Source organism: Nelumbo lutea, chromosome 4 (assembly GCF_056320005.1).
Source record: "Nelumbo lutea isolate HS-2025 chromosome 4, American lotus-T2T, whole genome shotgun sequence".
NCBI lineage: Eukaryota > Viridiplantae > Streptophyta > Magnoliopsida > Proteales > Nelumbonaceae > Nelumbo > Nelumbo lutea.
In genome coordinates this window covers 26977573-26992196 of record NC_142687.1, presented here as the reverse complement: position 1 = coordinate 26992196, position 14624 = coordinate 26977573, and the positions used below count along the sequence as shown (strand labels likewise).

The 14624-nt window shown below is 35.7% G+C and overlaps 1 protein-coding gene across 1 annotated transcript; it reads right to left on the bottom strand.

The window, feature by feature from the left end:
- Positions 1 to 9425: 9425 nt before the first annotated feature.
- LOC148854765 (protein ASPARTIC PROTEASE IN GUARD CELL 1-like) lies at positions 9426 to 11850 on the bottom strand. Its single transcript, XM_088983098.1, has one exon. It carries the CDS (start codon positions 11209 to 11211, stop codon positions 9727 to 9729), a length of 1485 nt encoding a protein of 494 aa, XP_088839224.1. The 5' UTR covers positions 11212 to 11850; the 3' UTR covers positions 9426 to 9726.
- Positions 11851 to 14624: the final 2774 nt, after the last annotated feature.

The following is a 14624-nucleotide window of genomic DNA, read 5'->3' as shown; positions in this document are numbered from 1 at the left end:
TATGAAGCTATAAAAATTTGTATGTTTTAAATTTCTAATGTTGACATTGATATTTAGTTTTATATCCAAATCAAATTTTCTTCTGTTTTCTATTTACTAGTAATTAAGCACATGCGTTGTACGTGAAAAAATTTTCTTCATATTAATTATTTGAATTTTAGATATATCATAGTTAAATAGAATTTTTTTCTTCATATTAAGGCGATGAAATCATGTGAGTAACTCTTGTTCCGTGAAATTTACATCAACTCAATGGAAATTTATAACTTGATTGTATAAGTGGTTGGTCCCTTAAGTTCTTTTATACAGTTTGATTAATATTATATAGATTTGTAAGAAAAAAAAAAAAAGAATGAGAGAGGAAGCAAGAGAAAGACCGAGGGAGTGTGAGGGAGAAGAATTAGAGAGAGAGAGAGAGAGCGCTTTGATTTGGCTACAAATTGAAGCTTAGAGTGGGAGATTGAGAGATGATTGTGAGAATGAGATAAGGGAGGGAGATCAAGAGATAGAGGAAGGAGGAGAGAAATTGAAAACATATTTTCAGTATAGGCTTTTTGTTGTGTTTAACATGGATTAAGAGTCCCATGTTGATAACAACCACATAAGCCTTCGATGACATAGCATGGGTTTTTATAATTTGAAATATAGAGTTGGTTGTTAGAGTTTTGTTGGTTTTTGGGTCAACTTATAACCTAATTTTAAATATACAATTGACTTTGAATATAATTTTCTATTTAAACTATATATTTCATTTACATTATATAAATAATTTTTACTTATTACACTTAATTTTTGTATGTCTATAGTATCATTTGAACCAAACCACTAACCCACTACCCAAAAAGAAAAATAGTTTGATTTCTAGATTGACATTAAATTTTGTATTATATTTTCATCATTGATAAAATTATTTCTTATGTATAATACTTGTTTTTGTTCAATATAATGAATGCATAATATTAAAGGTGTACCCAATATTTTATTTTTTATAAATATATAACATTAGATATGCACCCAAAGTTTTTTCTATCTTTTTTTCTTGTGGTTTTTTGTATTTTTTATTTTTAAAAATTTGATTATTTGACTATGACATCATTTCATTTCTAGGTAAATTTTAAAATTGGCCGTCCATTTTCATTATTAATAAAAAATATTTTTTACATTTCATACTGATTTATTTTAATTTTCTTATTATTTAATTATAGCGTTATTCAATAATCCACTTGACCCCAAATGGTTGAATTCCTTACCCACCATTTGGAGGGAAGAAAATGATATTGTTTTCAAATTACTTTTCAAAATATTTATTTTTATATTATTAAAATTAATATTTTTGATTTAATTACAATGATTTAATTATAAGAAAAATATATCTTAAATCTAGGGTTTAATGATAGAGAATAGGAAAGCATTTTCATTTCCAATTGGTTTTAAATTTTACGTTCCATTTCCATCATTAATAAAAAAACATTTCTTATTTATCATACTTATTATTCTTTAATATGTATATTAAAAATGCTTTAATTTTTTTTTCATTTTATTATTTAATTGTGGCAATATGGATTGACCCATTTGATACAAATGGTTTAATTTCTTACCATTACTTATATGAAAACACTATTTTTTTAGGTAGATTTTAAAGCATAAACTTTTATGTTATTGGAATTATTAATTTATTAAATATGGATATAATTAATTGAACTTAATGATGAGAAAAAACAGGAATGAGTTAAATATATGATTCAATGAACATGAATGCAAGTTAATAACTTAAATGTTGGATTTAATAAGAGGATTGAATGCATTGAATATCTTAAAATTACCTCTTTTCAACTCATTTAATATCAATAACCGACTACCCTAATTGCCCTCATTTTTTATCATTAAATTTAAATATATAGGGGTAAATTTTGTCCTCAAAAAATTCTAGAAATATTCTTGAAACCATTCGTACTTTTTAAAGTAGTATAGATATATAACTCAACATCTAAAGAACCACCATATTTGTTGAGGGAAGTGGATCTCTGATGTGTGGAATGGTGCATACTTTAATCTTAGAGGAAGCCTTCCACATAAACGGTACTTCTTATAGGAATGACAACGGGGCAGATTGGGGTCTGGTTTTGCATGCCCTGCCCCGTCTCCACCCCAAACCCCATCGAGGCTAAAAATCTCAATTCCATCCCCGTTTTTGTGGGAAACGGATTCCCTAAATTTGCTCTGCCCCACCTTAGTAACTCCTATTTACATGTTTGCAAATTTATTTATTTTTATTTTTTTTAAATCTACTTTAAACTGTATTATAATATGTAATATAGTAAAGTTGGGGCGGGGTGGACAAATACCATCCTGCCCCATCCCCATTCCCATTCTAATACTTATTTACTTTCTTTTCTTTTGTATCTTTTTGATACAAAGGGAAGTGAAGCTCCCCAAGCACAAAATCCTAATAAAGTCAGCTAATATTGAAAGCTCAGCTCTCATTTTCTTGTATAAATATGTTGGTCGGAGTCTTGGAAGGAGTGAACTGGACATAAATAAACCCAACTTTAGTATATGGTGGTTACATTCTCTGGTAAGTTTAAAGTTTACACAAGTGGGGCTCCATGGTTCCTACATGTTGCTTCCAACCTTTGTCTAAGAGTTTAACAGATGTGAAATGTGAGACGTGTCAATTATTGCTTGAGAGGTCCCTTTAGAAATCACAGTCTTGTTGAGTTATTTAGGTATTTACTCGGGAGTTAGTTTTGATTCAACAATAAGTTTGTAAACCTTTTAACTGCATTCACACTGAGGCATGATAGCAAATAAAATGGTCGGACGAAGAAAACACAATGACGCCAAGATGATTGGTGATGCACAAGGGCAAGCAGGGTATGTCCTTTTAGAATATTCCATATATGTGGAAAATCATTCGGAATTGGAATCAGAATAGCATATTTCCGTCCGTAGTCCGATGCAAATCGGAATCTGAATTGAAATAAGTTGAAACGAGATTTTCGTTTTCACTTCGGTAAAGGGGGAATGGTGATTCTGTCGAGTGGAAAAATACCATTGAGAGAACTGAATTCCAACTCCGTACAACCAAACAGTTAAAAATTGAAATAGGCCATTCTAATTTCAATTTCAAAACCCCTATTCTACAAATCAAATGGACGCTTAAGCTGTGTTTGGTTTAAAGGAAAAAATAGGGCAAGAAAAAAGAAAAGGTAAGGAAAACTTTATAAAATTTGTATAAATTTTACTACCTTTTCCTACCTTTTCTTTCAAATCAAACATAGCCTCAGGGATTATCTAAGGAAAAAAAAAGGTTTGTGCAGAGAGTAGATGCAGGTTAAAGTTAATTTGGCTGGGTAACACCTGAGAAGACTTAAAGTCAGACCGGGAAATAGTAGTCTTGCATGGGAATGCTAACAAGAGTGGGTTTAGCACAGGTTTGCCACAATTCTTACCCGACCCTCAAGTGTTTCAATTCGAACATGACCTGATCCAACTAAAAAATTTCCAAATCCGACCCAACTCCATAGGGTCTAACCTGATACCGACACAACTCATTGACATCCCTCGTCTTGCATTACACTATTTCAAGTGGGATGAGATTGAGAAATGGAGAATTGTTAGTTGCTTATAGAGAAGAGGAAATTAGACCTGCCATATGAGCAACCGGTGTGGGATAGACTATAGAGCATGCTGCCAAATCAAGAGATTCAAGACACAAGGAGTTAGAAAAATGAAAGTAGGGGAAATCGGTGTATAGGGACGGTTAGACCGTTCGGGCTGGAAATTGTTCAGGCGGTTAGTTTCATTTTACCCTAAATACGGTCTTTGGTAAAAAATCATTGAGTTAGTCAACAAACTGTTGACCCTGATGGTTTGACTATTGAACCGTTTGACCCAGAGAACAGTTTGCGGCAATGTTTTAAAAATTGAGAAATCTCAGATTTGTGCAAATCTGTCTCTCTTGTGCGAGACAGTGAGAGAGAGAGAGAGAGATCTGATATTAGATCTACTTTCATCGCCAATTTGCCACCATTGCCGCCGTTGTCGCTGTAGTTCGCCATCACCATCGCCATCGTTGTCACTATTGCCCTTGTAAATCACTATCGTTGTTGCCATTGCAACCTGCAAATCCTCCTCATCTTCTTCTAAATTTTTTCGGCCGATAGTTTTCTCAAATCTCTCTCATTCAAACCTTATTTTCTCTTATATAGTTATATTTATATGCATCTTACCCTAATATTCAAATTTAATGGGTTAGATGTTCAAACCATTTGAACCAAACAATCGAACTGCTAACCCGAAAACCGGTGGCCAGAACGATTCCATTTCCAAATCAATTTTTTAAGCCTTGCTGACTGTACAGGTGAAAAGGGATGAAGAGATAGGATTAACTTAATGCAATAATTATTCAGAAGGCTGTAGAAAGAATTATACCACAACCATTCAATTTCTCAATACAAGAGACCCAAGAATAAGAAAAGACATTGGAGTTCACAATTAAAAGCAGATTTTGACCTTTAGTACAGTTGATTAGCTTAGCTGTATGAAAGAAATGTGACATTGTGGTGCATTCAAGCCTTTAGAGTAGGGCCCTTCCTTTTGTTGGTTCTCTTTGATATGTGGGGGCAGGTTGAGGTTGACCCCTGAGAGAGAGAGAGGGGGGCTTTGTCCAGTAAAGGGAACCTGGTGCTAATCCACCTTGTGTCCTCTTATGGTGGTGTAGCAATTTCTACAGGTGGTACCTGGTTTGTTGGCTGGTTTTAATTTTGACATTCTTCTGGTAGCCAATACAATGATAACAATACCAGTGATAATAAAATTGGTGCAAAGCTGCCGATCTCCAAGTCATAGCAGAGTCGAAAGGAGACTGCAAGTATATATAATATACCTGATCCAAATTTAATCCATTAATATTTGGTTTTGAACAAAATTTCATCAAATTGGATAGCAATAGGATTTGAATATTGTTAATAAGCTAAATGAAAAATGTTCGAAATATTATATATTAAAAATGACTTTAATATTGTGTATCATGATCAATAAACTGACTAGAAAATAACTCTTTGAAACTTGAATATATGTCTCTTTAGTAAACATGGAACATTCAGGCATATATATTGATCACCTTAATTAGATTGAATTCAAATTAGAGTTGGATTGTAACCCTAGTTGAGCTGAATGAATGGCAGCGCAAATGATTTAAGTGGATCAGTCTGGTCAAATTTGCACTGATGCAAAACCATGGCAGCACAAATGATTTAAGTGTAAATTCTGATCTATTTTTGTTTTAAATTTGAGCTTATTTTTTTTGATTGTAGTACAAATGAAGTAAAATAAGATACAAATCATAATAAAGTAAAGATCAATTAAAACAAAATTAAACAAGAATTTGCATTCTTTTCGTTTCACTCCCATGCATTTGTACTGGTGCAAATAAAATTGCACTGCAACCAAACGCAGCCTAAGGCTCAATTTGAAATGTATATATATATATATATATATAAGCGCTTAGATATGCTAAGGAAATGCATACAAATTCCATAAATACATTAATAACACTAAATTTAAAATCAAATAGTAAAAAATAATGTATAAATACATAGAAAATGTATATTTTAATGGTGTATATGAAAAAATATATTATAATTAATATAGCAAGATGCATAAATATTATACAATTTTATTGATAATGCACAAAAAAGTCAACCAAATATTAAATTCTCAAATGTAAATTAAAATATCAATTATTAACTTATAAAATATATAATCTCAATTTAAAATATATCAAATCTATTAAAATTTCTAAGATACATATTTATATAAAAAATTTTAATTACTAAAATAATTATTACATTATTAATATTATATTTCTATACTTTTTCTAAAGTAAAAACCATTTTTTTTATATAAATTTTGATTAGTAGACTTGATAGATTCTATTTAATATTATATTCTCAAATATTTTGTAAACAATTTTTTTTATTTTTGTAAATAGTTAATATTTTGTTATTTAATGTAATGTAAATTAAAATATTTATTAATAATATATATATATATATATATATATATATATATATTAATTTTAAGTACTAGATGAATTATTCTATTATCAATATTTTATTTGCATAAATTTCTTAAGACTAAAATTATCTTTTAATTTTAATATGGATATGATAGATTATTTATTTCATTACTTTATGAAATATTAATTTTGAATAATTTTCTTTTTAATTTTTAGTTGAAATTGTTAAACATAAATATGTATTATTTATTTGGATTACATGTAGATACTATATTTAATAAAATTTATTTTATATCATTTACTAACACTAGAATAAAGTTGGCTTAGTATCTTAAAAGTTGATTTAATAATGTATGGTCATGTTGCACGCCGAGTGACTTAGGCCGAGTTTGGGAGTGCTTATTTGAATAAGCACTTATTTTGGACTTATTTTTAAATGCTTATTTCCTTTTTGGCCCATCTTGGCATGCCACGATACCACCCTTGTTTAGAAAACGTGCTCTATCAAAAACGATCAGTGGTGCTTATCAGAATAAGCACTTGATTTTAAGCGCTACTCTCAAACTTGGCCTTAGGTTTGAATCACTCCAACCTCAAGTTTTAGTAAAAAGGTATAGCATATCGGTCCGTATCGCATTGTATCGGGCCAATACGCATCTATATTGACCTCATATGCTTCGACATGCACAACTCACAAGATGCACCTCTAGTTGTGGATGAGAGTGTCTCTCTATTTTAACGTAAAACCAGTTTTAAGTGTGCTGTTTTTTTGTTGAGTGATTTCACTTTTATAGTTCTAGTCATATTTTTTTGAGAGTTCTCCATTATTTGTTGAGAGAGAGATCGACTTCCATCAGGGCAAGCCCATGCTCACACCATCCCAACAGCCTTTTGCACCCTTGCATCGGGAATATCTCCCAATGAAATAAAGCATATGAGTGTGGAGATATTCCCAATGCAAGGCTGTAAAGGCTGCTCGAATGGTAGTTGCCTTGATGGAAGCCAAACTCATTGAGAGAAGGCTATTTGAGAAGTTTAAATTCGCGACTCGGTTAGTTAAGTCTTTTATCTTTGTAATGGTTTGTTGTTTTCTATTTTCGTTTGGTTCTTTGAGTTGGACTGAGAGAGAAAGGATGTATGCTTCTTTGTTGGATTCTGGGGCAAGGCATGTTATGTTCTTCTTTTTCATTCCTTTTGATAATGATAAATAAAATTTAAGGTGACCACACCTCCACCTAATGTAAAGCTAGAAATCCAATTTCATCCTCACAAAATTGGTCATCATACTCACATTAGAAACATCACCCTATCAATAAAAACATATAAGTACGAAAATATTCTCGATGTTTGGCTGGTCTCACATTTACATTGGGAACATCTGCCCATGAATAAAAATATTAAGTACGAAGATATTCTCAATGTATGGCTGCAAGGGCTGTGAGGACAATTTTGTAAAGATGGAATCCGAACTTATAACTTAGGAATCATGAGAGAGAGAGAGTCTCATACAATAATGGCAACAAATGGATAAGACCCTTTAAGCGTTTGCATCTCTATGGCCAATTAGAACAAAGGATAAGGGAACAAGTGATGCAAGCAACATAATTGATTTGAGAATCTCTTTTGCAAAGATTCCACCAATGAAGGATACGGTCCACCATATATTGAGTGGGGCATTGCACTTTTTTTCTTTTTAATAGACAAATCCAAATTAGAGCAGATGAACTGTATTATATATATGCTATAGCAACTGTCCAAATAAATACTAGGGGGACTTCACTAAAAGCGGAATACAAAATAGATTTTAGACTTAAAAAACAGCTTAATTAAATCCAATAATATTATTGATATATGATAAAATTTTTTATTTTATAATAGTAACCAAATAATGTCCCCAATGGCCAATGCCCATACTCCCTCGTTAATTAAGCAAATAACCAGATGGCAAAGACGCAAAGTTATTCCTTATTGGAGTTCTCAACCTTTGTCCCTTTCCACATTCACTGCCTATTTGATCAAATTTATTTTTTTAGAACAAATTGAAAGTAACCCAAACCTGTCTATTATCATTTAAATATATTAAATTCTTTAAACTCTTTATATATGACATTACTACAACTCTATAATGCAAGCACCCAGTTGCATCAAGAATCCAGTTCGGCTTCAGTCAGGGCAAACTCTATTTGGGCAGTCTTTATTGCCTTAGATTGAGAATATCTCCATATTGACATGCTTTATTTTATGGAGAGATATTCTCAATATAAGGTTGGAAAAAGCTGTTAGAATGGCGTGGGCATGAATTTGTACTCACTGAAGCTGGTCTCTCAAGAATCACGATACCACCTTTTTTATTTTTTTAAAAGATGCATTGAAATTTATTTGGTGAAGACGCATACATGCCGATTGGAATCTTAAAAATAATTATTTGACTTGATTTTGATGATGTTTTCATTTCATCAACTTTGGTCAGTTTAAGCCCGTGCTCACACTATTCCAACAGTCTTTTTGTAACTTTGCATCGAGAATATATTCCCGTGAAATAAAATACATAACTACGAAAATATTCACAATGAAAGGCTGTGTTCGAACAGTTGCACTGATCAAAACCAAACTCCGAACCTCCTTTTAACAAATCTCAAAATATAAGAGATGCAAATTTGTTTACACTCCGGATCTGCTACCCACTATATGTTCTCACATCTATACCCACCCATCGAACACCGTCCGTTGGATTGAGATGTAGGAACAAATAGTGGATAACAGATCCGAACCAATTTGCTAATGCCATTGCTCCTTGTTGCCAAATCACTGAAAACACCCAATTTTCGAGATAAATGCAGCATCTTGACCAGACTCTCTCTCTCTGGACTATCTCATCCGTGACGAAGTGGTCCCCCCTCCCTTGCGGATATTGTGCACGGGACATGGGGGACACGTACGGGCCTGGCCCCCGTGTTGGGAAAGAGGCCAAGGTGGTAGTGGGCCAAGCTTTAGAGCCCACCAGCCCATACGTGACGTGATAACGCATCTTATTATTATGCATGTGACCTGGTTCCCAATTCCCGTCTTCCAAGAAAGCGAAGCCCACCCCGACCCGGCCCCAACTCAACTCCATGAACTTCCCTCTCCCTCCACCACTCCACCCTCCACGAATAAAGCAGATTCCCCGTCCCCACATCCCCACCAGACCAACCCAACATCCCTCCAAAAGAGAGTTTGTAGGTGCCAGATCATTCCACGTGGCACCCATGCAAACCACGACAAGCACACAACATTGGATCATCTCTCTCGCTAATTAATTAATTAATTCCATATTTTTTTACTTTTTATAATAATATCATTTTCACATCAATAAACAACATTAATAAAACGTAACGCCGTAACGGTAAAAAAACATAGTCCATATATAATCTCTCAGATATATTAATTACTCCCCTAACTTTTTAATTAAATTACTATACATGCCACCGAACTGTGATCATAATAACGACACCAACTTGCCCCATTTCCCTCCTTACACTTATTAGAAACGGCCCCCACTAACCCACTCACCTGCATCTCTTTTTTATAAAATCTGGAAGTTGTGACTTGTGAGAGGTCAAACCGTAAAACCTCTCTTTCACCAAGGGCAAAACCGGAAAGCGACCGACGAAAAGTTTAAACGAAGGGCCATAAACAACCCGATTAGAAGTGAAGCTGTCAATCTAACACTTACTAGGCGAGAACCCAACTAAAGATTTCTGGAAATCGACACTGACACGTGTCCCCTGCTGCTGGATGTTACCGATTATCGACAACGCCGACGATGTCGGCGCGAACGCGAAGCAGAACGTCCCCTGTGAGTCCACCGGAACCAAGTAGTTCTTTGCCGGTAGAGGCAACGACTTCCCGCCGGGGAAGTGGAACGTAACGGTCGGGACTTCGACGCTCGTCTTCGACGATAGATCGTAACAAGTGTCAAACAAAGCCACACCGCTCGTTGACGGTAGGTCTCCGGTTCCCTTGACGAATGCGTCGCGGAGCGAGTTGTACGCCTCGGTTTTCAACCGAGTCACGGCCGTTCCCGAGTCGACTATGACTCCACCGTTGCCGCTCTCGTCCACTGCGAACATTGATGGAGGGATTGACAGCAACTCGCCGCCAACGCTGATCCCGGTTAAGCCCACGTAGTAGAAAGTGTCGAGTTGAGTGTTACGGAGTAACGGAGCGGTAACGGCGTCGGATGGTTCGGGGGCGTCGAACTCGAGAGTGGACGACGAGCTCGAGTCCCGGTCGACGAGGCAGTATGACAAAGAAGCAGCTTTGATCTGAGAAGGGAATGACAACGGTCCCCCGCCGAGACCAATCAAGCCAGCGGCGCCGATGAACAGGCCCTCGTTGTCGTGGCCGCAGCCAAGAGCGATGTTGTTAACGGCCCCCGAGTTGCCGAACGATATCGTTTCTGTGACGAAGTCGCCGACGGTGTAAGACCCATCTCCGTACGAAACCTGGTAGAGGCAGGACCCGTTTCGACAAGCCGACACGTCCAGCGATTTGCATTGCTCGGAGTCGCAGGACAGGGGCGAGTACGAAGAAGAAGAAGAGGGCTCGTATATCGGATCGGCTTGGTCGTAGCAATCCGTACAGGGGGCGCATTGCACCCAGTTAACGTCGCTGCCCGTGTCAATCACCATGTACAACTGTTTCGCCGGAACACCGATACCTAATCGGGAAAAATACTCGCCACTACCCTGACTCATCCCTGAGATGACCGGACCTTCGAGATCCTTAGAAGAAGGTTGTACTGCATCTTCCATCAACAAGGGTTTGAGATCTGATTTCTTGATGCCTTTAACAGCCAGATCCACTTTGGTGTTGAGGGATCTAACTCGGGCCGCGTCTCGCTTGAGTCGGGCTAGAGTGAGAGCTTTGTAGTCTGTGTGGGTGGGCTTGTGAAGTGTGTGTCGTGGATGTATCGACAGAACCAAGGAAGCCAACGATGGTTCGGTGGTGGTCTGCTCTTTTGGATGGAGGGTCTGAAAGGCCCCTGGGTTGAAGGAGAGAACATTATGGGTTTTCTGAAGGGAGGCGGAGACATCGAGCACAGTGGTTTTAGGGATCTCGATTAAGCTCCTAGAAAGAGCAACACAGAAGAAGGAAGCAAAGAATACAGCCCAGAAGAAACAAAAACCAGGCCCTCCGTCTGCCATTGTTGTTGCAGGGAGAAGAAGAATGGAAGGAGAGAAAGAGAGGGGGAAAGGGGGTGTTTAAAGATTATGTGGTGTGAGGTCTGGTTTTATTGGAGAAGGGGAGAGACTAGAGGGAGAATTTACAGTGACTCACGTCAGATTTGTTGGGAGAAAACAAAAGCATTAAGCGAGAAAGGGGCTTTGAACCTAACTTGCAATTTTCAAAGGGTGTGAGACAGGGATTTGCGGCTGGGTCGATTTTCTGCCACAATCTAAGACCATATCTATCTTGTTCCTGGGTTTAAGCATTCAGCATTTCAGCTCATCAGCATGATTTCCTTAAGACACTCCGAAGTCTGAACCCATTTCGTGGATGTTGCTAATGCCTAATGGACAATAATTGGGACCCACCTAAGAGGTCTCTACAAGTTTAGAATCAAGACATTGGATGGTTATGATCACGTGGAAATCTTGGGTGGTCCATTAAATATTGGATCATCTAGGATTTTGAAATTCGGAAACGGGTCGGGTTTAAGACAATATAGGCAAATGAAACCCCAACTCTTCTCAGCTGAAAGTTGTTCCAACTTCCAACTAGTAACATCCAGATTGGGAATATATTTATTCGGTCAGGTAAATACATTTATTTGTTATTTTTATCAAAAATTGCTAATAAGGTAGGTTAGAATTCTCAAAAGAGCTCTACATTTTATATGCTCATAAAGGGTATTTAGTCTCATAATAGTTTTGGTCAACTTTTTCTTTGCATGAAAAATTAATTTATTCACTTAGAAGAAGGGCAATACCTAAAAATTTATTCCAACAAAAAAAAAAAAAAGAAACATTTCATGTGCTTTATAATTTCCTTCCTAATAATCCTGAAAAAATTGTTCAACTTTTCCACTCATGAATTTTTCTTTTTCCTATGGTTAAAATTTGAAACAAATTATTACATCGATTGATACCAGGGCCGGGTGGGTTAATAAGTATTGAATTGTTCTCTCTTTTCTTTTCTTTTTTCTTCTTTTTATATGTTAGTTGTGAATTACTGAGACCTAGAGTTTGGCTAAACGGGGCAACTTCTATAAATGTTTGGCACAAGCATTCTGTCTCTTTATTTATTCAGTGAGTGAGTGAGAGTCCAACTATAGAAATCACATCAGCATCCTACAGACGCCTCACATGCATATCTCAGCGTTAATTGAGAATATCTCCTGCTTGTCATTGACAAATATTCCCAATATACAGTTAAAATGCGATGTGGGGCGCCCATGTGAATTCCCAACAATAATTAATAGAAGCCAAATGCCTGCACAGGCCTATGGTCCTGCCTTGTGTGGATTCTTGATCTATCAAAATGAATTGAATACTTGATCTACTTTATTTATGGCCGAGGAAAGAAAATTAATGACATTGGGTAGAGTTAGTTCTGGAAGACGGAGAAGTTAATATTTCCTCCCCTCATAATAGTACAAATACATATTCTGCACTTGGTGAGAGAGTGCAAATACAGAACCAAAGGCCAATTTGAATTTCAGTCAGTTTGGAAGTTGTTTGCGTATATATCTTTGTGCTGAAAATTAAGTTATTTGTTACTCATTGCATTTTTGCATTCACAATAGACTATAATTTGCTTTCAAAAAAAAAAAATATAGAAGAAAATTTTGCACTTACAGTGGTCAATGTAAAATAGGTAAAGTTTATATCCATCACAATCAAACACAATACAAAATTTATCGATGCAAAATGGAACCATATATACATTCGTACTTTCTGACCGAATTTGCATTTACATTGATGCATTTGCCTTTTGCATTCTTACCAAAGGTTCTCTTGTATAAAAAACAAGGTCAGACAATTTGTTCGGCTCGGTTTGGAAAGATTATAAATACAAATATCTACAACATAAATACATATAAAATATAAGATTTTGCATTCTATATATTTGCATTTGTACTCATCCCAAACTTAGCCTTAGTTGCTTCTCATTATTTAAAGGACTATATTTTTGTTCTATCTTTTTGCAAATACAAATTTGTAGAATGCATAAATACATTCATTCGGATTCATGAATGCAATATGGGTTCATCTGTTTTGTACTCTTGCCGTTTGTTTCATTTGAGGCAAATACCTATACAAAAATTGTTGGTGTTTGGTAGAACTATGTGAGCAAACATTAAATGCACCAATTAATGATGGCTTGGTGTGTTGAATTTTGGTCAAACGCACCAAAGCATCTGAAATAAGGGTCTGTTTGATTTACAATCGGAATTAGAATCAAAATTCTCTGGAATCAGAATCAGAATGATCCATTCTCATAATCTGTTTGGTTCAGACAAGAATGAGAGTGGGAATTAAAATCAATAAGGGAGGGGCAGGGAATGGCCATTCCCTCAAATGAAGTGAGGGAATGCTATTCCAGCAGGAATGAGAATGGGATTCCAATTCCATCCAATCAAACAGTTGGAATCAGAATAGCCCATTCCGATTCCAATTCCAAACCCCAATTCTCCTAAACCAAATGGGGCCTAAGTTTATGCAAGAACATTATGGAAAACAGAACAAACACCATAGTTCTGGAACTCAAACACATAGACGACTATAGATTGGGCAGACGTCGGTTGTCTGAATTCCAGATCATGAAAGGTCGAGGGAAAACTACTGATCTACGTCTCCACAGACAATCAAAACAAGAAAATAACCTAAACCGTGGTGATGAACTGCCAATCCACCATCTATATCTATCGGAAAATGCATATGATTTGCATATCTATGTTCGCTTATGCGTAGATATGCAATGTCTTCATTTGCAGATCTATATAGAGAAAAAAAATGAGGTCGGATCTGATAGCAGTGGTCAAGCCGTAGAAAGAGATCGACTGTGCTACCGGAGGAGACCTGCAAAATCAAAAAGACCACATCAGCTGAGCGGAGGAGAAGATGGACGGCGACGACCACGTAGTGGTCGGAGAAGACGAGGATAAGTTACCGTTGGTGGAACCCTGGGAGCGACGTCTCACCTCCTGCTTGATCGATACAATGAATAAACCCGTTTACTTCGGTTTTCAAGAGCACAAGTTTGTATAAAAAAAATGGATACAGAAATGCATTCTCTTCATGGCACAAACATGTCATAAAAAAAAACATTTTCGTTATTTGAATTGACACATTTGTGTATGACAAATAAACAGAACATTAATTGCAATTGTATGATTTAATAAAATTATAGTTAATGCTTCTTTCAAGTTTTTTTTTTTTTTTTTTATATCACAATCTTACACTCAAAATAAATGATACATTAATTTCTCTTATTCATAACTCTTTCCATGTATTATTGATAGGCAGTTTATAACTTAAAACAAGGTGGCATTTGGCAAAACTGAACTATGATTTTTTAGGAAGCAGAAAAATTTGAATGTGACACTTGATTTTGA